General features: G+C 41.9%; 1 protein-coding gene across 3 annotated transcripts in view; it reads left to right on the forward strand.

Moving 5' to 3' along the window:
• The window catches only part of PTPRD (protein tyrosine phosphatase receptor type D), a 1,062,283-nt gene that overhangs the window by 1,033,242 nt on the left and 1,996 nt on the right, over positions 1 to 27,045 (forward strand). For all 3 annotated transcript variants that reach the window (XM_063129268.1, XM_063129265.1, XM_063129267.1), the window contains 6 exons: positions 5,425 to 5,710; positions 5,891 to 6,069; positions 7,202 to 7,328; positions 11,987 to 12,112; positions 21,433 to 21,587; positions 25,031 to 25,166. In XM_063129268.1, coding sequence (XP_062985338.1) covers positions 5,425 to 5,710; positions 5,891 to 6,069; positions 7,202 to 7,328; positions 11,987 to 12,112; positions 21,433 to 21,587; positions 25,031 to 25,166 — 1,009 coding nt within the window. The remainder of the gene's footprint in view (positions 1 to 5,424; positions 5,711 to 5,890; positions 6,070 to 7,201; positions 7,329 to 11,986; positions 12,113 to 21,432; positions 21,588 to 25,030; positions 25,167 to 27,045) is intronic.

Here is a 27,045-nt window from a genome sequence, read left to right on the forward strand (position 1 = left end):
AGCTGTTAGAGTTTGGTAGCAATTTTGCTTGAGTAAAGTGAACTAAGGGAAGTTGTCACAAAAAAACCCTGCCTGAGACCTGCCCCTCTGTTCTAACAACAAGACCATACATCAGGCATTACTACCGGTTTGGAACTTTCTCCTTCCAAAAGCCTGAGCAGTTTCCAGAAGTGATACAAGATGCAAAAATTGTGGGGAGCAGGGATGCATGCTTTTTAGGTTCACAGAACTCTTGATCAGACAGAATGAAGAGTCGTGCAAAACTCTGAATGCCCCAAAATAAAGTTGGTTGAATAAAATAGTTCATGTATTTTTCATTCCTCTTCTGTTGCCCAATACAGTGTGGTATAGTGGTTAGATTGTTGGACTGAGATTCAGGAGATTTGGGCCATGAAGTTAACTGGGTAACTTCGGACCAGTCCCTGACCCTCAGCCTAGTCTACTTCACCAGGTTGTTGTCAGGATAAAATGGAGAGAAAGAGGGCTGTGTAGGCCACCTTGGGTTCCTTACAAGAGAAGATAAAGGCAGGATATAAATGTAAAAATAAATAAATAATAACAGACCTTTTAAAAACTGTTTATATCACTTTTTCATACAATAAACGTGTGCTAAACATGTTAACAAAAATGTTAAAAGAAAACAATCAAATACAATCCAATTCAGTTAGGATGCAAAGAGTACAGAATTGCAAAACGTTAAAGTTGAAATTATTTTCTCTGGGGGTGCGGCCCTATCGGGATGTCCATCAGCCTCAGAACTCAGAGGCTGACAGGCATCCTATGCAGAACGGGAGGAGGACAGAAGCGATCTTTGCCTTTGCACTTCTCCTGCTCTGCATTTTTGCTAGACAGGCATTTTTGCCCATCTAGCTAGGGCTCTACAAAGGGGGAGAACAGGAGGCTGGGGAAGGGTGGGGATAGCTTATATCCCCGTTTCTCTAGTTCCTTCCCCACCCACAGAACTGCCCCCTTTCCCTCCTCTCTGATGTTGCTGGCTATGAAGGGGAGGGGGATTGGGCGGGAAGCTCAGAATCCTGGGTCTGAGGTTGGAGCACTGTCTCCAACCTCTAATCCAGGAATCTGATCTATCCTATGGCTTCCTGAGATGCTGTCTAGGGATTTTAGGATTTTGCAAATTAGCAAAATCGTATCATAATCTGGAGGGGTCTGGGTCAGGGATGTATGATCAGCATTCTACAAAAATGGGCACCATGTTGCATGACCTCTAACAACTTTGTACGCTGGGTGAGCTTGTGCTTTAATAAATGATCCCAAAGCCTGTGATACCAACCCTTAAGAGTCAAGTCCAACAAGCATTTCCACTGGCTTGCAGTCATGGCTCTTGCTACTGCTGAAGTCTTTATTTGGGGTGGACTGTATTTAAAGATACTCAGAACTGGCAAGTATTGGAGTCTTGATGATATTTTGTTTGGTCATATTCTTAATTTCTTTGAAGACTTTGTCCCCAAATACCTCTACCACAAGACATGACCACCACTTTGGATAGGTGTCCCAGTCCTGTGACCCTCCTCCCTCCAACATTTATTTGAAGCTGATTTGAAAATCTTCCATGTCTTGATAGGGTTTTATTGCCACTGAGAAAGTATTTTGGAAGTAAATTCTCTTGCCCTTACTGCCTTCATGGGGCCAGAAATAAAACACTTGTCCCAAACGGAATTATGTATTGATATACCAAAATTCATTTCCCAACATACCTTTAATGCTTCAGATGACCCACAAAATAATTAAACCAGCAATTTGTATTGCTTGCATACCATGTAACAAACTTGATTTTAATTTGCATTTTTAAAAAAATTCACCAGAAATGAACAAGGAAATTGGAGGCACTGATTTTTTAAAACACACACACAATATTTCTCTTTTTTTCTAAGGTTTTCAGGCCCCAAAGTAACAAACTTAACTTGCATTGGATTCAGTCGGTTCCTTTTGAAGGACTTACACTCCTTCTTGGTGCTTGGCAACTGGGATAAGTAAAAGCTTAGATAACACAGAGATGGCTTATCAGCTGTACTGTTCATGCCATGTTTTTGGCTGAACGCTGTAGAAATGGGGGAGGGGGGAACAGGAGGGAATCACAATACGGTTCAGTCATTATCACCAGGCTGCCAAGCTCAGTTCTTAAAGATCAAAGAGACTTTCCTACACTTTAGGAATTCTAATCCTTGAGTTGAAGTCATGCACAACACTTCAATGCTAGTTGGTGGGAAAATAAAACAAATACTTAATGAACTAGATAAGAGAAATGTGGGTTGGTAAGGAGACCTTGGAGATTCTGACAGAAATCTAGGTCTAACAATTTCACACACACACACACACACATTAATTCCTAGATTTAATTTAGTTAATCAACCAAGAACAGTGATTGATGTCATTCTTGATGAAATCTAAATGTCAGTGGGCTTTGTCATATGTAGTTGAGCGGGGGATGGAAGGGTGTCTCTCTTTTCTCTAAAGTCATTACTGAAAGATTCAACCGATTGCAGATTTGGCTGAATTAGATGTGTCACAGGTACAAAATATGCTGTTTCCTATTTAATAAGACACACTTTAATTGTGACCTTTAAATTGCCCATTGTTGAAGACAAAGGAAATCATAAACAAGCCACATTCCTGTGTCATGGATTTCAGCCAAGCATGTTGCAGTGCAACCAACTAGCCAAAGTGAATGGAGAGCCCCTGGGAGCATCATGGATCATGTGACCCTAACTTCAGCGCTCTCTTTTTTTATTCAAATAAATGCAGAGCCTTGCAGGCTGTTGTTTCTACGCAACATTCTGAGCAATAACAGAAAGCCCTTTGTTCCCCATTTCTCTCCGCCTCGTGCACATTGCTTTCTTTTCTCCATCACCTGTTAGTATGAACTTCATGGAACTGAATCTTGTGAAAGGTTCCTAATTACACAGTACATTAAGGACATGATGGAGTGTTGCACACCGGAGCTAGTTGTCCATGTGTGGTTGGAAACAATAATTGTATAGGACACTGGAAGTCGTATGAATCTGCCCTTGGGATCTCTGTAGGTTTTATTCAGAAAAATATAGTTAAACCTGCAATACATGGCAAGAAGAAAAATGTGTTTATTATAAGCTAGGAAATAGGAATGTGGCAATGCCAGACATAAGGTTTATCTGTGGGATTCAAAGCAAATGTTCAGAGTAGGGGCTAGTGGTGGCCTTTTAATCAAACCAAGACCTAATGTTTAGTAGTGGCCAATCAGCTCTTTGTGGTATGGCATTTGGTACTACAGCAAAAAAAATCTGATATGGCGGGAAGGAAACAAGATCTAGACAGAGCATTTGCTCAGGAACTCACTAGTCAGTGTTTAAATTTCAATTTTGCAGTCATCCATATGTACTACGTCCCAAAGGACTTAAATTGCCAATTTTCTGATCTCCAGTGTTTGTTAGGACCTACTATTGACAACGCCCCTGGTAAGAGGGTATAATTCCTTCCATATCACTTTCTTTCTGAAGCAAGAGGGTTTTTCTATCATACTTAATGTATCATATTTAAGACCTGCTTCCTGGAGGTTGGCTGCAAGAATCCATTGTTGCTGCTGAGATTTCATCAAAGGATCTTCACCCTTCCAGCCCAGCAGCTAGTATGAGTGGCATACGCTAATATCCTGCCAAAGGAAGTATGAATACAATTGGTTAACTCCCTAAAAGCCTTTTATAATGAGGGTGGGGAAGTAAATGATATGGACAAGGTGAGCAAGAGAAATACCAGCCAAGGGATAATTGCTTGGAATGCTCTTCATGACATTATGATAGTTCAAACCTTAAATATTGTAAAATGGCTCGCTCTACTTAGAAGGGCCCATGCCAAAGCTTAGTATTTGGATAATCTGTTTCTCTACTGAATTGTATTTCTGTGTGATGCCTTCAGCTGTTGTGGAAAGATGCTACAGTAAGGTACCCTGGGAGCAGTGGGTGTGTCTGAATTGTCCACATCAGATTGAGGATCTGGTGCACTACCCTCTGAAATGTCCCCTCTTTGATGACATTAGTGTTAAATTTATAGCTGGTACCCTAAGAACACATGTGTTTGCTTCAGACATAGAAGCAATCTCTTATTTGCTTTTAGACGTGGATGCAGCAACTGTAGAGTAACAATGTTTGCATTAGCAGCAAAGAAAATCAAACCAAATTTTGTTGGTATGTTGGAAGAACATGGGGCTAGGCTCCACAGTGTACTGTATACATATTTCTCTTTTTACTTTCCTGTTATTTGTCTTTTTTGATGTGATATTCCTTTCGGCTTATACAATAAACGTGCAATGACCATGATCTTCTTCCCAAATATTTTATACTTTTTGCATATTTATGTATTTTAAAATTGTCTAAAGCACACTTTTATCCAGCCATGAAACCTAGGGCAGTATACATAAAGATTCCAAATATCAATACAGGATTAAAATTTCAATATAGACAAACAACATAATAAAATTTAAGCAGTAGTGAACAAAAAGAGTCCAGGCTAACACAATGCGATTGATTTAAACTGCATGGGCAAATATAAATGTGCCAAAGGGGATACAATGTCAGCGTCAGTCTTCCCTCCCTCAGAAAGGTATTTCAAAGTTCAGTCACTGCCAAAGAGAAGACCCTCACCTCCACAGATGGATAATGCAACTTTTCTATTGATAGAACTCAGAGGAGGGTCTCACTTGATGATCTTAATACATATTTTCATCACACACATGAAAAATGAAACGTTTTCATGTGGCAGGATTGATTCCGTGGCTTCTAGATGTGGAACACTGGGGTGGTAGGAAGCCACGAAAGCTGAGGGCTAGTTCTCAAATGAGGTCAGTGGCATGCGAGCTGCTTTCCTGTGACAAGATTCTAACCTGCTTCAGTAAGCATCTGCATACTGAAGCCATGTGAGTGGGGCAAATTTCATGGGTCTTTCCCGAATTATTGACCTGGTTTGCATGGTCAAAAAGGCTTACTGTGGCACATGCTGGGCAGGATTTGAGTATTCAACACTTGGCAGAGGCTTGTATCATGTGAAGCCGGGCAGTGGGTGTTGTGCAAGGATTAAACAACCCTTGTATAATCCATGATCTGTTGTTGAGTATTCAAAATGGTTGCCTGCTTACACTACAGTTCACTGGTGGGCTATTCAATTGTGTTAACCAGCCCAACGTCTGGCTGAGAAGGAGAGAATCGCACTACAGGGAAATGACTCCCGCATTATTGACGTAACTTGAAAAGGGTACCTTAGCTGGAAGTCCTCAGTGTTCCATAAAAATGAGCAAGACCAGCATGTGTGTGAGAAAGCAAGATTAAAGTCTAAATTGCGATGACGTTTGTTGCTATGGCAGTATGTCAAGAATGATATAAAATGTTCCCATCATTTACACGGTTCTTGTGTTGGTCTCTTTTTTCTTTCTTCTAGTGCTGGAGTTGGCAGGACCGGCTGTTTCATTGTAATAGATGCTATGCTAGAGAGAATAAAGCATGAAAAGACTGTAGATATTTATGGCCATGTAACTCTAATGAGAGCCCAGAGGAATTACATGGTTCAAACGGAGGACCAATACATCTTTATCCATGATGCACTGCTTGAAGCAGTGACATGTGGAAATACCGAAGTGCCAGCCAGAAACCTGTATGCATATATTCAGAAGCTGACACAGATAGAAGCAGGAGAGAATGTCACAGGAATGGAACTGGAATTTAAGGTATTTCATATATGGGGTTCCTTGTGGTTTCATCGGGATATATTTTCCACTGGGGAAAAAGGTGGGCTGGATGTCAAATTGTTCTGGGATAAAAACATGCACTTTTGTCAATTTCCTTGTAGAAGACTAGCAACAGGTTCTAAATGGTGTCCTAATATGTCTATTCTATCCCTTTTATAGCGGCTAGCCAGCTCTAAAGCTCACACTTCAAGATTCATCAGTGCCAACCTTCCATGTAATAAATTTAAAAATCGCCTTGTTAATATTATGCCATATGAATCCACGAGGATATGTTTGCAGCCTATCCGAGGGGTAGAAGGCTCTGATTACATCAATGCCAGTTTCATTGATGGATACAGGTATTTTGAACCGGGCTCTTTTGTGATTAAAAAAACAAACTCATTCTTTACAAACAAATTATATGCCAAGGGACCCAATGTACTCTGCAGATCTTGCTCACGCGATGGTCATTTAGGACTTCTTCTGGCTCTTATGGGAGCCACTGTAGTACCACAGTTCCTTCCCAAAGCAGTCAGCAGTGTCAGATGTCCCCTCAATAATTCTGTTATGGAAAGGAGCCGTGCCGGGTGCTCCTCTCACTCGGCCTACAGTGATGAAGAAGGAACAGACGCTGCAGGTGCACCCATGTCACAAAAGAAAAATCAGAAAGTGGCCTTTCCCTAAAACTGCTCCCAAGTTAAATATTAATTGGTCATCACATGGCTCCCTCTGAAAGTGGGAAGTCACATCGTAACACCTGCATTCTCCTGGATTCCAAGTTAAAAATCTTAATATGTGCAACTTTCAGCTCATTGTTCTAAAATGTTGGCATGAAACAGCCAGCAGATGGTACAGCAATATACTATGATTACTAATAGTAGACTTCCAGCAGCAGGTTATTTAAGATACTATGCAGATGTTGAATGTGTGGACTGAGCCTCTGGGTATGGATAGTGGATTTCTACTTGTGGGGAGGAAAGTATGGCCATTTGTCTTGACAGCCTTAAAACCGTGAACTAGACTATCTCGTTCACAACTTTGTGTCATGAATTCAAAACTTTGCTCAGATTTGCTGATGCTCTTGAACTATTGAAAGAGTTAACAACGAAGTGCTTTGAAGCTATAAGTCATAAGCTCAATAGACTGTATGACAGTCAGCCTCAAATGCAAAAATGGAGCTGTACCACTAAGTGTTTCCTAAGTGCTTTTTGCGACACACAAAATTGAGCTATTAGAGTTGCATTAAAATTTAAATAAGATAAAGCCATAAATCACAATATTAACAGAGCAATTTCTTCCACAAACTTCCCAAAATAAAACAATGCTATTGTTTGATTAAACAATCTTTAATATGTTTTTAATGTGCTCACGATCAATAATTTACAGCTGTACGTTTCTTCGAATGATGTTTCAGCAGAATGTTTACATGCAACAAGAGAGTCTTTGACTTCCTTTGATTGGTAAATGTTTGCTCTTGTATTTTAAATTTAGGCAACAAAAAGCCTATATAGCTACGCAGGGACCTTTGGCAGAAACAACAGAAGATTTCTGGAGGATGCTTTGGGAGCACAATTCAACCATTGTAGTCATGCTTACTAAGCTACGAGAAATGGGCAGAGTAAGTATGTGGCTTGTTTCCAGAAAGTACATGTCAAAAATTATTTTGGCATCGGAAATGCAACAACAACAAACAGTTCGGAAGAGTTAAAACAATTACTTCTATTAGACCACTTTCTATTGGAGCAGGCAATATGGAATGGAAAAGAATCCAATCATTCTCAGGGCCATTTCATACATGTGTACAGAACACTGCATATATCCAAATATTGTATCATATACAATATAAATACATGGTTCAGGGGATGCAATTCTCTGGGACCCTTCATCCTGTGGAAAATGTACTTGCTGTCATTGTATGTGTAAAGCAGCTCTAAGGTTTACCCAGAGTGATGGTTTGCGAACTGTACTCCACAGAACTCTGGGGTTTCTCAAAGACAAGATCAGTAGTGATGAATGGAGTTCCCTGAAGAGTAGCTTGCCCACCACTACAGATCTTCTCCTGTAATGCAGCCATAGGCATACCAAGGAAAGGCTAAAGCAGGAATCTCCAGCTTTTTTAGGTCGATGTACATGTTTGGAATCTTGAGAGAGTGTCATGGATGTTCTCACAAAATGGCTGCCATAGAGGCAGCTTGCTCATTCATAAAATGGCTACCGTGGTGGGTATTGCTGAACACAAAACACTCATTTCCCAAAAGACAAACTGGTGAAACTAAAAGAAAAGGAACTGAGCTCCAAAACACAAAACCACTCTTTTGAAACCAAATAAAGACAGAATTAGAAGGCAACACTTAGGTTTGCAATGTGCCAGGCTCCCATTTTTATTTATTTTTAAAACAACCTACTCTGGACCAACCTGGGTTTGCATTTGCAAAGTCTGTATAATGGAAGTGACAAGACACTCAGGGTCAGTCTTTATGAGTTTGTGCTGAGCGGCTTGCACGTAGAAATGGCAGTGTGGAAGATACTAGATGGAAGAATCTGCCTGGACATCATAATTCCTTATGGGAGGGTGCAGGACCTCAGGCCTGGAAGTCACACCCCTTACTTCCCTTTCAGGATCATTCTGTGGTTTCCTGGCTTTTGTGGAGTCCAAAATGCCTCTCCTAAGGCTTAGTTACTTTGTTAGTCAGGAAGAGCTTGAAGCTAAAATATGCTGGTATTTGGAGTATCTCTGGCACACACCCCTTTTGCCTTTGGCCTTCGTCACCACTGGAATTTGGCCCACAACATCTTCTCCAAAATGGAATTCAACACTCTTGCCTTATTGATCAGTATTCTCTGGAGTTGCAGACTCACTCCAAAAGGCAGCTTACCTTGCAAGATCTAGGCGTTTCCACCCAGCCACTCTCCTTGGCATTCACACCCTTCAGCCTAATGCTTTCTTGCTTTTCTGTTACGAAAGGGATCCTGGGTGCATGGCATGTCGTAGGAGAGTTCCATCTTCATGGTTTGTCCCAGGAATTTGTTCCAAATGTTAAATGCTAATTCCAATCATCATCAGAGCTCACAGAGCTGCTATAGGTTGAAACAATTGGATCACATTGATTAAGCAAAGCAGACACCAATTTCATTACCCAATCTAATCAAGGAAGACTTTGAGTCGGCATCACCAAATCCATAGAAACACTAAAAAAAATATGGCTGTAATCCCAATTTATCACGCCAATGCATCGAAGAAAATATTGTCATGGGATTTTGTGGCATAGATAGTATTAGCAGCAGCAGTAGTAGTAGTGAAGAGTCCTTTCCTTTCTGCATTATTGCCAAGGGCACTGAACACAGATGATCTTTTAAGAAGCAATCATCTCAGGCTGTGGAAACCATGGGAAACACATTCCTGGACAGAAATAATAACACTTGGCAGATGGAATGCTGATGATGTAAAGTGCTAGATGATGTTGTCATTGTTAATTGTCTGTCCACAGTCAGTACGTACACATTTCATTATTGTGCTTCAGGTAAGCTTTTTGTGCCTTATGTGGACAAGCCATTACAATATGCCGAAAGGATGGATCACCCAGTAGCCATGGACTGTTTTAGTGTTCTTTCACTGACATCACACATTACTTATGTGTGGCCCCTTTAAGGGGCTCCCTTCCTTCTTCTCTCTCTCTGTTTGTCCCTACTGCAACTACTACCATAGACACAGACGTGGCTGCCACTCATTATGGCACAGACCATGACCTGACTGATCAACCAGTGTGTGGCCTTTGGAATGGCTTTTGCCACATCACTAGCATATATACCAATCTTGGAGACCCAAGATCAAAAGCCTTGCCACTATCCCATGCCTTTTTGGGTTACAGTAGATCTTTGGGGATGGGCAAAAGGTCATCCTGGCAGGGATGGAAATCAGATGCACGTTACAGGGACATGGACGCACAAGACCTGTTGCAACTTTGAAAACTACACGTAGGAGTCCTACCACATCCAAAATATAGACTGCCTAAATTCATGTGCAACAGTGCCTCTCAGCTCTGTGAGTAAGGCCAGGTGGATGTCAACGGAATCAAAGCTCTGAAAAAATTGCCACCCACTCAGGAAGCTCAGGAGGCTGCCAACCAGGCTGAAACTTGAGCCACTGGTACCATGCCACAGTAACTGATTCTTTCTCGAGAGCACTTTGGCTGCACCATAGTGGACAAGTCACAATGCCAATATAGATAACAGTTCTCAAAGTCTTCAAGTTAGTGGATCAAGTGATCCTGGAAGGGAAACTGTTTCAGCTGTGAGTACGGAAAAACTAGCTTAAAATTTACGTTAACTGCAACTATAATTTTCTACAATATCTGTATCATTACTTAAGCTGTATACATACCTGGATAAAAGATTCGCTGGTCTGTAATTGGCTGGACCATACTGAGTAGGATCTGATGCTGCTGCTCCACAGTAGAAGGGAAATCACGGGCACAGCAGATTTCCCCTCCCCGCCTGCAGTGCCCTGTACATCCCACAAATCTGCTCTGGAAATTTGGGGGATCTCTGGAGAGATTTGGGGTGCATAGGGCGCAGGCTGCCAGTGGTTGGACAGGACGAGGAAGTCCCATTTCATGAGCAGGGTCCAACCTACTGAACTGTTTTAAAAAGGTACCGTGGTGAACCTAATATTCAAATTGAGTGTCAGCTGTCTTGGGTATCAGTGTCAACACTTGAATACTATTGAAAATTTGGATGGGCTCTTTGCCTAAATTTGATTCTAAGAAATTAAAATACAAAAAAAGAAGTTGTGCTTTTATCCACTCTGCAATAGTTATGTGAAGAAAGATGCTAAGCCACTTAACCATAGAGCTGTGTAGATTTATTATTTGAAAAGCTATGTGTGCTCCTTAGCTTTATGATTCTGAAAAAAACATAGTATTTTATTTTTAATATAGCTAGATAATAAAATCAAACTATCGCAAAACTGCCTAAAATTTTAAGCCATGTCTTTTTTATTTCCCCAAATTTCCTTGATACTAATTCTGCCATCCCTTGCCATTCTGGCAGTTTGTTTACAACCTTAAACTCTGTTATGTTTCCTCAATTACCTGAGGAATGAAACCATTAGCAATAAAAGGAGAGTTATATACTAATAAAATGGGTATATGGCTATTTTGCTAAATAAATAAATTGCTCTCCAGACAACTAGGGGTCTTCTCTGGTACATGAAAAAATCATGGAATTCTCTGCATTTTGCAGAAGTAGTGAGTTTCTAGTCCTCATAACTGCTAAAAAAAATACTGCCTTTTTTATTTTTATTTTTATTTTTTTGGTTACACTGATCCAGTGCGCACATCCCAATAAGGTTCCTCTAGAACCCTGGATTCTACGAGCAGTGTGCTTGTGTACAGTCGGTGCTAAACAAGCCACGAACAGAAGGACCATTTGATGGCTATAAGAAATTCCATGCTCCCAATCCCCAGGATTGTCCCTGTGCGTTCATGTGATGCACAGGGGATCCCGGGATCAGGGAGGGATGATCCCTCCCTTGCCCCGGAATCTCGCCCTCCCGTTTAGGCCCGGTTTTTCCGCGGTCTCGGGCTGAGACAGCAGAATGTGTGGCCGGGCGCTGCGGTTTGTCCCAGCTCCTTGCGGTTCCTCATGAGGAGCCAGGACCCGCGCACGAGGTGCAGAGCTCCTCAGAAGCACTGCACCCATCGGGGGGGGGGGGGGAATGGGAGAAGTAATTATTTTTTTAATAAAAACACCTTTGGGCATGAGTGTTCATGCGCTACTGTCCCTTTAAAAATAAAAAATGACGGGCGCAACGCTTCTCCTTCTGAGGTTGTCGCACGCTGTGTGTAAACAGAGGGGGGATCTCACAATAAAACCATTGTGAGATCTTCACCCCTCCGTTGCGGACTGCCAGGTAGGTCTAGCTAAGGCCTGAGTCCCTGCTGCAGGGGAGCAACAGGACGAGAAGGCTATTGCCTTTCTGGTCAGCTTGTTGGCTTCCCGAAGATGTCTGATTGGGGAACGTGGGAATTTGGATGTTCAACAAAATAGACCTTTGGTCTGATCTAGCAGGGCTGTTCTTCTGATCTTACATTCTTCTGATGAAATGTAACAGACAAGGTTTCAAATTGCATAGCCCGTGTCTTAGTTTAACCTTTTCCAAGGGGTTGTTTTGAAAGTAAAGATATATCAAAGAGCACTGAATTTCCTTGGAAGAAAGAAAAGGGATGGAAAACTACATATAAACAAGCATGTCATTGGATATTTTCTCCTTGACAGGAAAAATGCCACCAGTATTGGCCAGCAGAGCGCTCAGCCAGGTATCAGTACTTTGTAGTGGATCCCATGGCAGAGTACAACATGCCACAGTACATCCTAAGAGAATTCAAGGTCACGGATGCCAGGGTAAGTTAAACAGAGCATGTTCTGATTGCCTTATGCTTTGAAGTGGTACATCTTTGCTTTGCTCTATTACTAGCCATATTTCCAAGGTTGGTTTCCTAATGTACCCAGCAACTGAACTGTGCCTTGGTCTGAGAATTTCAACCCTCATCCCTCTCCCCCATCCCCCAGGGAATGTTATGTTTTTCCATCAACGTCATCCATTTGTGACATCCCTCATAAGATGTCTGCAAACCCAACCATAAATCACAACAAACTGCTTGCTTATTTATAGTCTGCAAGCCTATGGCATTCCAGGGAAACATCCATTCTCAGAGAGGTAGACCTGACCTCCGAAGCCGCCTCTGCTGAGGTTAAGGAAATGCCAGTGTTTCTCCATCATCAGAATTCCAATGATGGAGAGCACAAAAGGGAGGGTTTGTGGGGGCATTCCCTTAGCATGCCAGGAGAGGCTGTGGATGCGCAAGATTCAAAGCTTCTACTAGGCCTCCAACACATCCCCACCCCCAGAACTGGGGAAGAACTATGGCTGAAAATGTCCCCAAGTAAAAAGGAAAATAGGCACCCACATGTTTTGCTCTGCTGGAATGAGCCTACAGGGCATTTGAAAAGGTGATTCCATTCCCTCGGTTTCTCCCTCCCCAATAGGATTGCTCTGCCAAGCCTTTTTAAACACTTTTTAGAACTACAGCCACATAAACCAACCTACAAGAAAGAGCAAAGGTATGAATCAAAAAAATATAATTGCCTCATCAACAAGAATACAGAATACATTGAAAAGCTGATGTGATACGCATAAGCACCTCATAATCTCAGTTAAAGGCAACATTGAAGGTTTTCAAGCCTTGCCTGAATGTCTATATAGAAGGGGCAAGGCACAAGTCAATAGGAAGACAGTGCCACAGTTTTGGGGCCACCACTGAGAAGGCCCTCTCTCTTGCGTGTATCAACATAACCAAAAAGAACCCCTGAAACAGATGTTAATATGCATAGAGAATTGCATAGGTAAAGGCGGTTCTTCAATTTAGCTGATTCCAACCCATTTAGGACTTAGATGTTGAAACCGGCACTTTAAATAGGGCTCAGAAGCTTACTTGCAGCAAGTGCAATTGGCATCAAGTCTAAATTATGATTTCTGGGACCTACCAGAATCCAAGCAGCCACACTTTGTTCCAGCTGCATCTTCCAGATCATCTTCAAAGGCAGCCCCACAGAAAATGCATTGTAGATGTCCAGTTTAGAGGGAACCAATACCAATCTGACCTCTCTAGATAGGGTTGCACCTGGCATACAACCCAGAGGTACTCCTGGGCTCAGCTGCTATCTGTGATTCACCAGAAGGATGAGTCCAGGAGTACCTCCAAGTGACACACCTGACTCTTCAAGGGGAGTGCAACCCCATCCAGGTCTGGTTTGGCACCACTGAGCAGACCCGCCGACTTCCCAACCCACAGAATCTCCATCATTCCCATGTTAAGATTCAACTTGTTCTCTCTCCTCCATCCCAGTATCACAACCAAACACTTGTTCAAGAGTTCCACTGTCTCTGTGGATTCTTAGGAGGAAAAGAGAGGTAGAGCTACATGGCATCAGCATACTGGTGATATCCTATGCCATACTCTGGATGATTTCTCCCAGCAGCTTCATGTGGATATTTTAGAGCATGGGGAATAAAATAGAGCTCTATTGAGGGGGGCACCCCTCAAGCCAAAAGCCATGGGGCAAAACAAAAATAACCCTGCACTGGTGACATCCATTGAGGGAGGCCTGGGACCACTGTAGGTGTGTCTCCCAAGTTAGGCCAGACAGTCTGGATAGGATCCCATAGTCAGTGGTGCAAATCGCCACTGACCTCTTGCTCCCCAGTCTTCAAAAGTATTTCCCAAAGTATTCAAATAGGTGATATCTTTTAGGAAAATAAATGGTTCCCATTCAGATTTAATAGTTCAGCAACACAACTTTGTGTAAAAATATCACAATTTTGGACTGAAAAGCATTTCAGCGATTTGGAGAGCGTGGTACTGTTCACCTTTCCCCCGAGCATGTCTGTCTCCCAATACCTTTTAAGGAACCTTTATCACTTAAGGCTGTAAATATGTTGTTGTTCTGCAACAGCCCTTTAGGTCGCGTGAGCTTGAAGGTTAATGTGGTGCGGTTTTAAAACTGCAGAGCAAATAGCATTCTTAAGGGACGCTTGACAAGCTTTGCACATTATAATTTGATTCTTGGCATAGCTTATTCCTCGGCATTCTAATCTGTCTGCAGAGAAGAGCTACACGGCCATGACCCTGACTGGCTAATTTTCATTTTGCATTTCTTATCTGAACGGCTGAGTCGGAGGTTCGGCGCTGATATAAGATTAACTGTATATAAACATTTTTATAGACTCTGCGCTAGCCATTTTCAAGCTGTGATTTGTAACACTTCACACTCGATGGCAGAATAACCCCCCCTACACTTCTACATTTTTGGAAGCCCTGTAGCAGGAACGTTGATTAGAGAAACTTAGCAGAGTGTTGTGCATACAAGGGACAAAATGACTGCCCATTAAAAACTCCAGTTCAGCATTCTGTGATCCTAGCCTTTCCTCAGCTCAAAAGGGTTCCTACTTCTGCTGCTGCTATTAAAGCTGGCGAGGATTAAAGATGCTATAGAGGCAGAGAGAAGGCAGCCATGTGGAGAGTTGCCAGGCCACCAGTTGAAGCATAGGAAACCAGGTTTTGGCTGTGCAAAATCTGAATAGCAGACCTAGGGCTTATTTTAGCCAGGGTTAAGCACTTCTATATTCATTGCTTTCAAGGACAGAGACTTACAGTGCAATCTTATACATGTTAGAAGGAAGCCCCATTGGATTCAATGGGACTTAGATCCAGGTAAGTATTTATAGGATTGCAGCCTTAAGCACCTCCTCAGTTCTCTTAATAGAGCTTAAAAGTGCTTAAATTTGGCAAGAGCGTGCCCATAGTTTGGATGTAGGCTCCACCAAAGGTATGGTGCATTACATAAATTATTTCTTTTTTAAGCTTTCGATCCAAATTGCTCTGGAAGTGGGACTCACCTCCAAGCTCATGCATTTGGAATTGGCAGTTAAATGTTTTGGAGAGGCAGTTGCAATGACATTATTCACCATTCAGTTATAATGTGCTGTACTTTCATGCTTCTGTTGTTAAGAGTCTAGTACTAGGGCTTGTAGCAATGCCAGCTACCGCAGTGTTAGCATCAAGTAGTAAGATGATTTCAATTACTGGAATAATATCTGTGAAGCATTTCGAACATCTGAAAGCCATCCCCACTCTGAGCCCTTCCAGATGTATTGGACTACAACTCCTAGCATCCCCAGCTAGCTGATGGCTATGCTACATAAATATGGTTTATTATTGTTGTTGTTGTTAACAACATTGTGTGTACATCGACATCAAAGTCTGAGGGCATATCTAGATGAGTGTTTATCCCGGGGATCGCTCCAGGATCATCCCTGGACGCACAGAAGATCCCGAGGGCAGGGAGGGATCATCCCTCCATTTCCCTGGGATAACGGGCACCACTTTTATCCTGACTTTTCCCGCAGTCTCGGGATGATCCCGAGACCGCGGGAGGTGTGAGCCACCATCCCGGTTCCATCCTGGCTCCTCGCAAGTAAACACAAGGAGCCTGGAACCAAGAACCCATCAGGGGTGGGGTGGGGGGAGCGTGAGGTTGTTGTTGTTGTTTTTTAAAAAACATACCTTTTCAATGGAGTGCTTGTCTTCAATAAAAATCAACAACAAAAAACAAAATGGCCGCTTTGACGTCCTCCATCTTCCCAGGACGTTGCGTGCCATGGGTGGACTGAGGGGGATGTTCTCACAATCAGCATATCGCGAGATCTTCCCCCTCCATGCCCCTGGTCTAGACATCCCCTTAGAAAACTGTTCAGAAGAGAATCAGATGTTCTTAGATCCACCTGCGCTGGTTTTCAGTGCCAGTTCAGAAGGCTGTGGGGAGCCTCAGTTTGACATTGATTGAGGCCCTTAAAGTATGAAATTAGGCTCAGCAAAGATAATCCCAATACCATCACTCTTGCCCATTGATAGAAGAATATTAACCTTTGTGTATACCCTCTGATCAGAAAATAAATCAAGTCCTAGAGATTGTGTGTCACATGCCGCAAATCATAACTATCAAAGACATCTCCTTTTACAATGCATACATACATAAATGTGTGATTCGCTTGGAAAGTTTATGTGTAGACAGAGATGACAGCTCTCAGCATACCCCGAAAAACATAACTAAGGATGTGGCTTTGAAAATAGAAGCAAGCAGGCTTGGCTTGATTTAGCTATCCTTCAGTGCAACCCTTTACTTCTTCGGAAGAGTTTTTTACTTGCGCTTTGATCTTGTGGGGAAATGTAAAGCACTGCCCTTAGGGACACTGTTGCAGTGAAGGCAACGCTTGACCTCAAATCCTGATACACTGACAGGGATCCTATAGTGGTGCCATGTGTGTCTCTGTGCGCACCTCACCCGTTCATTCTACATAATGATGGACATTTTACTAAGCTCTAATTAATGCCATTCATAAATATTAGCTGCTAGTTGAGAAATACTTGCAAGCAATTCTATGCCAAGAGAAGTAACTCAAATTCAAGGGGGAAGGAAAACTCTGAATTCTTTAATAAATTATTTAAATTAAGCATTGTTGCATAATTTACTCTGCTTCTTTAAGTCAGGGTGAAGAACAAGAAGTTCAATCCTTTCCCCAACCATTGGAAAGTGCCTTGCGTTCCATTCTGGCTTTGTGGATTTTTTTCCCCTAGCAAACATTGATCAACCAGTTTCACTCTTATCTTTGCAGTTATGAAATGTGCCTTTTTGAGCAACGCTCTGAAAGCAAGGATTTGTTGCAGTGTTGAGTTCTGCACAGAGCACCATCGTCTGCATTTCTTCTTCTTCTTCTTCTTCTTCTTCTTCTTCTTCTTCTTCTTCTTCTTCTTCTTCAATATTTGCACTGAAGCACAGTATGCACCAAGCCAGGAAGAACCAAAGGGCCATTTAGTCTAGTCCTGCAGTGGCCAACCCATAAGCAGGTCACGTGCTCCTGTTTTCCAGCAAACAGTACTGAGAGGCATATTGTCTCTGGTATTTATTATTTATTATTTATTTATTAAAACATTTGTATCCCGCCCTATTATCACTGGGATCTCAGGGTGGTGTACAGATAAAATCAGAACAATGTAAACATAAATAATTTACACAGCTAAAAATGTATTAAATCGCTGACAAATTAAAAGTGGTAGAAAAAAATTAAAACAATATAACAATTTAAATCAATTAAAACTATGTGTAACCATGGGGAATTAGCCCTTGAAGGCTTTGATAAAAGGCCATGTTTTAACTTGGCACCGGAATGAAGCCACTGGAAGTAATAAATAGCCGTCATAACTAGTATCCATCGATAGCCATATCCTCCATGAATTTGTCAAATAAAATACCTACTGTATCACGATTCCTATTTCCCAATATAAAGAAGAGTGAAATAGTACAGCCTTCTTATGGGTGTTATTTGCATAGCTATTAAAAATAGCAAGCAGAATCTCATGTAGCCAAATTGGTCAGTTTATCCCCCAGAGATGCTAACCGAAGAATGGAATGCCTTTGTTGATGAAAGTAGCTCTGGGTAATGCAGAGCTTTCCATTATCCCTGTATTGCAGTGTGAATTACAGTGGAAAGTATAGATGTTCCTCATAATGGCTTCCTTCTTACATCCCGTGTAAACTGTCAGGATGCACAAGTTGGGGCGGCCACACGCTGGGCTTCCACGGCGGTGATGTCTGTCAAAAGCACTTGCTGTACTGTGCATAATCTCTTCAAAGACCATTTGATTTTAACCACAGCGACAGGCAAGATAGAAACTCAGGTGGCCATCCAGTTCATACGCCTAGGTAGAGAATGGAATCAGTCAACTGCGTTGCCCGGCACAGCTGCCGAAAGGTGTGGGCATGCAGGGGAAATAGTGATAGTTTGTTGTTTTGCCTGTCTCATGGTGACATGTCTTTGTATATCTAAAGGAGTCAGGTGGAGCTAAACCCTTTTGTAGCTGCTGAGGATCGGATCCAAATTTGTTAATATAATCTTGGCATTCCTTTGGTGACTGCCATAAGTTAGCATCTCATTAAATTACAGGACAGACAGTTCGTCATACCAGCAGTGTGAGAACAGAGTTGATTTCCAGACAGTGCTTGTGCTAGCTTACTGCCATCACTCAGCTTTTATGGTGTCAGCCTTAAAGAACATGTAAGTTATTAAAGCAAGATAGAAATGCCTTTTATAGACTCTTATTCTGGCCTTTCATGGCATGCAGTGCTAGAATTTCTCAAAAGGCGGTAGGTGCTAAGTTATTAACCTAAAATACCTCAGGCAGAAATAGATGTCATTGATCTTACCGTTGACAAAAATTAGCACACTGCAACCCTAAACATTTTTGCTGGCATAGTGGCTTGCAATGCCTCTACGATGCTAAATTAAAATTGTGGTTCGTAGTTTCAGCGGCGATGACTTGGTTTTACAGTCAGTGTTGCATGTCACTCTTAAGTAAATTGGTGCCACTTAAGCAAAAGGCGCTTTTAGTAAGGCAAAAATGCTCTTCAGTTCAAGAACTTCCCAGTAGACTCTTAGAAATGAAATAATAGTTCCGATGTCTTCTCACAATTATATACAGGACCACAGTACTTAACCACAAAATGCGGTAATCAGCCAAAATAGGAGTCACTGCTATTTAAAATATTTGAGGTGATCAAGATAAGTTGTAGGTCTGTATCAGGGTAAACCAAGCCTATAATTTTTCATTGGGCTTTACTGATTGCACAGATTGTAAACACCCGCTTCCCTTGGGGACACCATTGCTGAATGATATACCTGCAGAATTTGAAAGATAATACAGATGTCGCAGTGGAATATCATGAACCAAGTTATCATTTTTATTTTGGCTTGCTATTTTAAGCAACCTATATTCACCTCCATGTCAAGGCAGTCGTCACTGAATACTTTGGAGGGGGAATAATTATTTTTTCTTGCCTCCAGGTTCCAAGCTGCTTTATCAGAATTCCCATAATCATTGAGGGTATTCATTGGTTTCATTCTGCAAAATGTGCCATTTTAAGATATTGGCATCTGGCATTAGCTCTTCCCCGCCCCCCTCTGCTGTACGATGCCTCAGTTATTGCTTACAGGCACGGTAACATGGCATCTGCTGTTTCTTCTACCATGGCAAGGAAATGAATGCATTCAGAAAGTATGAGGTATCTAGAAGGCATGGAGGTTAACAGCAATAGCTCAGTTTGTGTCACTTCTATTAAATGTCACCATTTATGCAGATTGACAATGTATGAAAAGCAAGCACAGCAGTTGCAATAAAAACCCTTTCGTTTTGTGTTGCATTGCATTCTGCGCGCACTTATGTCAAACAAGCACTGAACACAAAAGATACAATAGAAATCTGGCACTGAGGCTTGCAGTGGTTTTATGCTATTCTCTTGCTGCAGTTGCAATAACCACTGCTTTTTTCATGATGATTTCAGAAATCATAGGGGACTGGATGTCTTGATTTTAATATGTAATAGGAGCTTGAGCGTCTTCTTTTTTTCTGGGTCACTGAATTGAGCTGATGGAGCAGTTAGAAAGTGGGAAATGTAACGGTAGTTCTAATCAGACAGAGGTGTCCGTGTTATAAAGAGCACCATTATGAACGGCTATATCCTGGGCTGATACCCGGGATCGCCCCTGTGCGTCCAGATGACGCACAGGGAATCCCGGGCTCAGAGAGGGATCAACCCTCCCTGGCTCTGGGATATAGCCTACCCCTTAAAGCCTGATTTTTCCCGCGGTCTTGGGCTGAGCCCCAGACCGCGAGTGTGTAGCCTGTTCCGCAGCTTTTCCTGGCTCCGCACAATTACTCATGTGTAGCCGGGAGAAGCCGCGTACAGGGTGCAGCGCTCCCCAGGAGCGCTGTGCCCATCAGGGTCAGGGTGGGGGGAGCGGGGAAATCAAATTAATTTTTTTAAAAGCCCTTACCTGAGTGCACGAGCGTTTGTGCGCATCACCCCTTTAAAATTGAAAAAAATGGCAAGCGCGACGGGTCTTTCCTTCAGCTCGTAGCATCTGATATCTAGACTAGGGCAACAGCCTGTGATAGTTGCATCACAGGCTTTCCCCTCCTCCGTCACGGATTTTAAGGTAGGTCTAGCAAAGGCCTTGGTTTACACTTTCAGTCAGAAATGTAAGGTTTGTAAGGAGCTACTCACCTCTGGCAAGTATACATTGCCTCCAGGCAACCAGACAGCAACATTTGTGTAAGCTGGAAGCAGAAAGTGGGTGGTTCTCTTTTCTTTTCCTCTTATGCCAGAAACATGCTTAAAATGATTAGCATAGGTATGTGTGGGTAGCTGGGCTTATACAAATTTTTGTGTGCTCGTAACTTCTCTGGGCTTGGATGGCTTGAATGTATTAGCTACACGGTTAGCTTGAATAATAAGAGCTTATTTATTCCTACTGTATGTCTGCAAAGGAGATCCTTCACTTCTTGGTTGGCTACTGCAGCATTGCACTGGAAGTATCTCAACAGTTTCTGGATCTGAAGATACCGTTTAGCACATTGTGCAACGCTGGACTTCTCTGTGCATTTTGGGGTGTGCAAACTCGGAAGCTTTAGGATAGCTTCACTGTCATTTTGCCATGCAGTTGCGCCTGAGGGGCAGCTAATACACAGATAGGCCGACTGGCAAGAATTAGAATCCCCAAATGAGCACATTCCAGTTGGTGGGGAAAGCCCTTTGCAGCTGATGCAGCCATAGAGATTGCTTTCCTAAGCAAAGAGAAGGGCCCCTTTGAAAAGGCCCCAAGGAGAACCAGAGATGGTTTAGTGGCTATAAGGAAGATTTGGATTTTGTTGGCCATGCAACCAGACGAATGTCTTCCACAAACATTAAACTAGCAACAACAACAACAAAAAGTCCCACTTAACTAGCTCACAATTTCCTTGTCCTTAGACTTTGTTTTTCCAGGATCTAAATGTCAGACAACATTCTCTCCAAAGCAGGGAGTAATTTGAGCATCACTGTGGTTAATGAAATTGCACTCTTATGTCAATGTGGTTTCGCTAACTGCCAAACAAGAAGGGAAACACAAGTTTCATCTGCACTGTAGTTAGAAGTGTTTTAGTAAATACCATCTTGGCTGTTTTACTTACCGGCTTATTCCCCCTACTTTCGCCCCACCAAAAGAATGTAATGATCTTGTTTTCTGCCTTACTGAATTTCATATCCTCTGTGTGGATCTTTCATTAAAGGATGGCCAGTCCCGAACGGTGAGGCAGTTCCAGTTCACAGACTGGCCTGAACAAGGCGTGCCAAAGTCGGGAGAAGGGTTTATTGATTTCATAGGCCAAGTTCATAAAACAAAAGAGCAGTTTGGACAAGATGGGCCAATCTCAGTCCATTGTAGGTAAGTAAAAGAAACTCGTGTGCCATTGATTTGTTTGCCCTTGATTAAAAGACTGTTTGAAATGACAGCAGTGACAATAATGGTAACTATTGGATGCTAAAGTAGCAATATGGGTGGAATGATTTGAAAGAAAGGTAGTTTAGTGAAAGAGAGAAAGAAACTGAGAGGGAGAACCATCCATTGGCTAGATGTGCTACTCCAGAGTCTATGGCCATTTCTACACCTGCCTTTTTTCCAGGGATCGTCCCGGGATCATCCCTGTGCATGCAGATGACACACAGGGGATCCAGGGAGCAGGCAGGGACGATCCCTCCATTTTCATGGGATAATCCTTAGGTGTAGAAAGGGCCCTAGATTCAAATCTCACATCAGCAGTAAACCGACAATGTGACCTTATGCAAGCTGTTATTAATCTGTAAGACTCAGTTTTCCATCTGGGATATGGAGGTGCTAGTAATACTGACCTTCCTTTCATAATTAGGATTACTGATGGCAGATTTAAACACGAGGTTGGGTTCCATACAGCCCAGTTTCTTATTTGAAGGTTTCTGGATCCAGGTGTCAGACCCTGTGCATAAAGCATTTGCACAGCATCATGTGGTTCCTTCCAAACCATAAGTTGCTAGAATGCAAATACTGTGCACATGCTCTCTGCCATGCTGATTAAGAACACTTTAAACAAAATTCCAGGCTTCATAGAACCAAGCACAAAGAATGTATTTCTTACATACCACGATGTTGGCTAAATGTTAGGAGAAACTTCTTAACAGTTGGGAACTATTCGACAGTGGAACAGACTGGAATGGGAGGTGGTGTGTTCACCTTCATGAGAAGCATCTATCAGGATACGGAATCTATCCTGAGGTATCTATCAGGATATGGTAGCTGCTTCCTGCATGGCAGATCCACCATTGAGCAAGAAATTGGACTAAATGACTTTCAGAGTCTCTTCCATGTCTACCATGCTATCACATTTAGAAAGATGAACATCCAGTATCCGTGAATGGACATTATTTATGTTTTTAATTTTGATTTTCTGTGGGACAGTTTTAGCATATTAAAGTACCTAGCAAATAGCTAAAATATCTTCTATTTTCTCTTCTTTAATCAATTGTTTTCTAAATCCCATTATGGGTTACAAAATTAATTTTACATAAGTGTGCTTAGTTTAATGCCTGAAAATGTGTTTTATATAATGAAAACCCAGTTCTCCCAGTCCCTGCAACTGTTGGAAACTTCCCTATAGGTAGAACCCCTCCCTATCCCACTCCATCAGAAAAGACGTGGAAGGCAAAACATCCTAAGCCATATAAAATCCAGCAGTAGAATTTGGTCAGGAATGACTGTACCAATCAGATGTCCTTCTAATAGGGCTTGCATAAGAATGGGAGGGTTTATGCAACCAGATTATTTACACCTTATCTTTTGCCATAACAATTTGAACCAGAGTTCAGTGATATCAAGCTAGAACATACACACATGCTCCATTCCGTCCCATCCTGGCTGTGTCAGAGAATGACAGATACCACCTCAGAATGCCTGGCATTTTGAGGAATCATATCAGGGCAACTTAGAACCAGCAGCATACGTTTGCAGGGATAGCAACAGAGCAGAGAATTTTAGGGCAGGCTCACAAGGAGTAGATATGAAGAGGTATGCAGCAAACTCCTCCCTCTCCTTTTGCCCTCTTCACTGTACAACCAGCTTTGCTAAATCTTAGGCAATAGTACAGTGGATCTTAGCTCAGAATTTGGGCTCAGTAACAAAGATAATGCTGGCTGGGAATGATTGGAGTTGCAGTGCAACAAATCTGGAGGGCATCAGGTTGGGGAAACCTTGGGTTTTCCTGTTTTAACTGGTTGTATATCTAGACTGGTCCCTGTTTCTAACGTGCTTGTGCAAGCATTCGTTGCCAGACACCAGTCTTGTAAATGCTGTTCAGTTCCTAGTGCTTCCCCTATTGGAAAAAATATCTTATTTTCCAATCTCAGATATAGACAGGTAGATACACACACACACCATACTGCTGAAGCCAGCTGATTCTTAAGGGTATGGGAGAAAGGCAAGTGGAGACAAGCCTTATCAATGGTGTCCAGATGACTAGTACAAATCATGACTTAGCTATCCTATAACAGCATACTTTTTAATTGATATATTAATTTAACTCACCTGTGTCTTGGGACTGATTAACTCTCCTTTCCTGACCCTCTTCCTTTGAAAATATGTCACACTGTTTGAATTTGCTTGTCTGGTGGAAGCAAACTATGGATTTTTTTTTGCAGACGTTACCCAAGCATTACATGGTAAATTAGTATTTGAAACTTTGGAGATCCCTTGTATTATTCCATGTTCATTATTACCTGCCCATTATGTCTTGCAGTCTTCAGAAGACCGCACAGTGGATTAATGTCATTTATCTTTTATGGTTTAAAATTTCATATGTAGCTATCTTAAAACCACTGAACATATTTGAAAGTGTTTCATTGTTTCCATAGTGGAGGGAAAAAACATTGTGATAAACAAACCCTCTCTTGCAGTCATCCTAGAGATTCCATTGTATACCAAATTCTTTCTTACATTAACAAGATAAACTAAGTAAAAGGAGAAGCCAGCATCTGTCTCTAACGTTATCCCTATAATTTCAGTAGCTCTGGAACAGGGAAAGGTAATCGTACGTTAGCTACTGAAGCGGACAGGCTTGAAACAAAGACCATCAAAAGTTCTGCCTTCGTTTTCTTTCAGTTTCAAGCTTAGCGAAGTCTGCCATGCATTTTCAACTAGATAATATTAAATTACTATTTTAATCCCAGCTTCTCCATGATGTTGTCACACCAAACTCTATAATGCACATTCAGATTGTAACATTTTTGCTCTATTAGCCACTCATACCATTTTTTAGTGCAGGGCAGGCCACATCCTCAGTTTGACAACCAGGAGGACTGTTTCTCTATGGCATGAATTTGTGGTTAATAACAACAACAACAACAACCTTTTAAGAGAAACCAGGAAAGGTACATTCATCAGAGGATTCCAGATTTATGTAGCTATACTTTTCTGGACTGTCATTTTACTGAAAACTCTCTGTTTCCCTTTCCTATAAGCTGCTACAGAATGTGAATTGCACTTGCATTTTAAAATAAAACACCTACATTAGGAGCAGACATGTTTAATTTTGCTTGTGATAAAAGTCTTCCTAGTTTCATTACCATTCTGTGCTTGGTCAAAACTGAAGGTCCCTTCAAATCATTCCTGAATATTCAATATTTCATTTTCTAGTTCATCTGCAATTGTCAGAAAATAGTCACCTTGAAATATTACAGTTTCCATGTAAAAATATTTATGGAACATCCAAAGTATGTGCACATATGGCACACTGTAGCCACAGTTCAGCAGTCAGTCAATTATTTTGCTTTCTTTTCTTTTCCTTTTGCTTAATGCAACAGTGCGGGTGTTGGAAGGACTGGAGTGTTCATAACCCTGAGCATTGTGTTGGAAAGAATGAGATACGAAGGTGTGGTAGATATCTTCCAGACTGTCAAAATGTTAAGGACGCAACGGCCAGCCATGGTACAGACGGAGGTGAGAAAAATAGCAATCTGTGTATATGGCTAAAAAACCCGGTGCCTGTTTACACTTCCCCGTGCCTGTTTGCATTCTCTTTCCCTCCTTATTGTTTACTACAACTTTATTAGATTGTAAGCCTATGCGGCAGGGTCTTGCTATTTACTGTGTGGTCTGTGCAGCACCATGTACATCGATGGTGCTATATAAATAAATAAATAATAATAATAATAATAGATGGCAAATGATCAAAATTATGTGTTATTTCATTGGCTTTTGTCACTATTGCTGTAGTATAACCAAAAGAAATCGTTGCACGACTATTTCCTATCTTTATTTTTTATTGTTTCTTTAAAATAAATTTTACAAAGGAAAAAAAGGTCAACAGTAACAACAGATACTGAGCAGCCAGATACTACCAACATTTGCTCTTCCTTCTATTAAAAAAATGGGTTACTAATCATTATAATTTATTGACTGTTCCACAGTGATTTAAACCACTTCCGTTGACCCTTAAACTAAATTATTATCATTTATTACTATTTATTGCATTTATATACCTCCCTAAACTGAAGCTCTCTGGGCAGTTTACAAAGATTAAAACACAGAACATTGAAAACAAATATACAAAATTTAAAACCATAAAAATCATAAAAACAGATTACATAAAATATCTATCTATTCTGGGTCAGTTAAAACCTCAACATATGCTGTTAGATGCCTGGAAGGAGAAAAAAGTCTTGACCTGGCACCAAAAAGATAATAATGTTGGTGCCAGGCGAGCCTCATCAGGGAGATCGTTCCATAATTGGGGGGGCCACCACTGAAAAGGCCCTCTCCCTTGTTGCCATCCTCCAATCTTCCCTTGGAGTAGGCACCCAGAAGAGGACCTTTGATGTTGAGCGTAATGTATGGGTAGGTTCATGTCAGGAGAGGTGTTCCGTCAGGTATTGTGGTCCCAAGCCGTGTAAGGCTTTATAGATCAAAACCAGCACCTTGAATTGGGCTCAGAAAACTTAAGATCTTAGCGGAAGACTCTTCCCTATCTTTCATTGAATTGTGCTTATGGCGATAAAGCCTTGCCATGATCAGTGATGGATCCATCGGGCAGGAAGGGGTGGTTGTGGAAGAGAGAGACAGATTAATGCATCTCTTTGCAATCCACTGATTGGATGACTAAGCAAGGAGGGAGGTGTTTGGTTGGCTGGTTGTGTGTGCGTGCATGGACATCTGCAGTATTTTTACTAGGGGTAGGGAGCAAAGTTGCACAGTGGTATATGATTATAATTTGTGTGCATAGCACATGCCGCTACAACACACCCATGCATTTTCCTTGTGGGTGTGCTTTGTTCCTTAAGAGTCACATCCCATGGTCTCTGGCAGCCTACACAGAGTGATAGAAAATCCTGGGAAATTGACAGCACTAATGCAGAAGAGCAAGAAGGTCTTAGATTTTATAGAAAGGAATCCCCCTTCCCCCCTCCACACATACATACACTTATTACAATAGGCATAGTTAACACCAACAGTTTCATTTGGGGTGTGGGGTGCTGCATATATATGGAAAAAAGACACACCAACACAATACAGCAGTATGAGGAATAGAACCCCATTCATGGCACCACCTGGTAATTTGGGGGTGAGTGGAGGGGAGAAAGTTGGGTCAGGAACCAGGCTTGTTGGCGGAGCAGGAGTGACTCCTATGGAGGGCACGTGGCAGCATGGTGCAGCCCCCCCCTCCCCGCCCGGGTCCATCTTGGCCAGGGCCCCTTCGAACCTAGCAGCACCACGGCTTTTGAGAAGAGCTGCTAGAAAGGATGTAGGGAGAGATCAGGAGAACTTTGTGAAGAAAGATTGTGTTCTGTTGCTGCCTGGTATGCTGGCAAAGGAGGTGGGT

Source organism: Elgaria multicarinata, chromosome 6 (assembly GCF_023053635.1).
Source record: "Elgaria multicarinata webbii isolate HBS135686 ecotype San Diego chromosome 6, rElgMul1.1.pri, whole genome shotgun sequence".
In the NCBI taxonomy this organism is placed as follows: domain Eukaryota; kingdom Metazoa; phylum Chordata; class Lepidosauria; order Squamata; family Anguidae; genus Elgaria; species Elgaria multicarinata.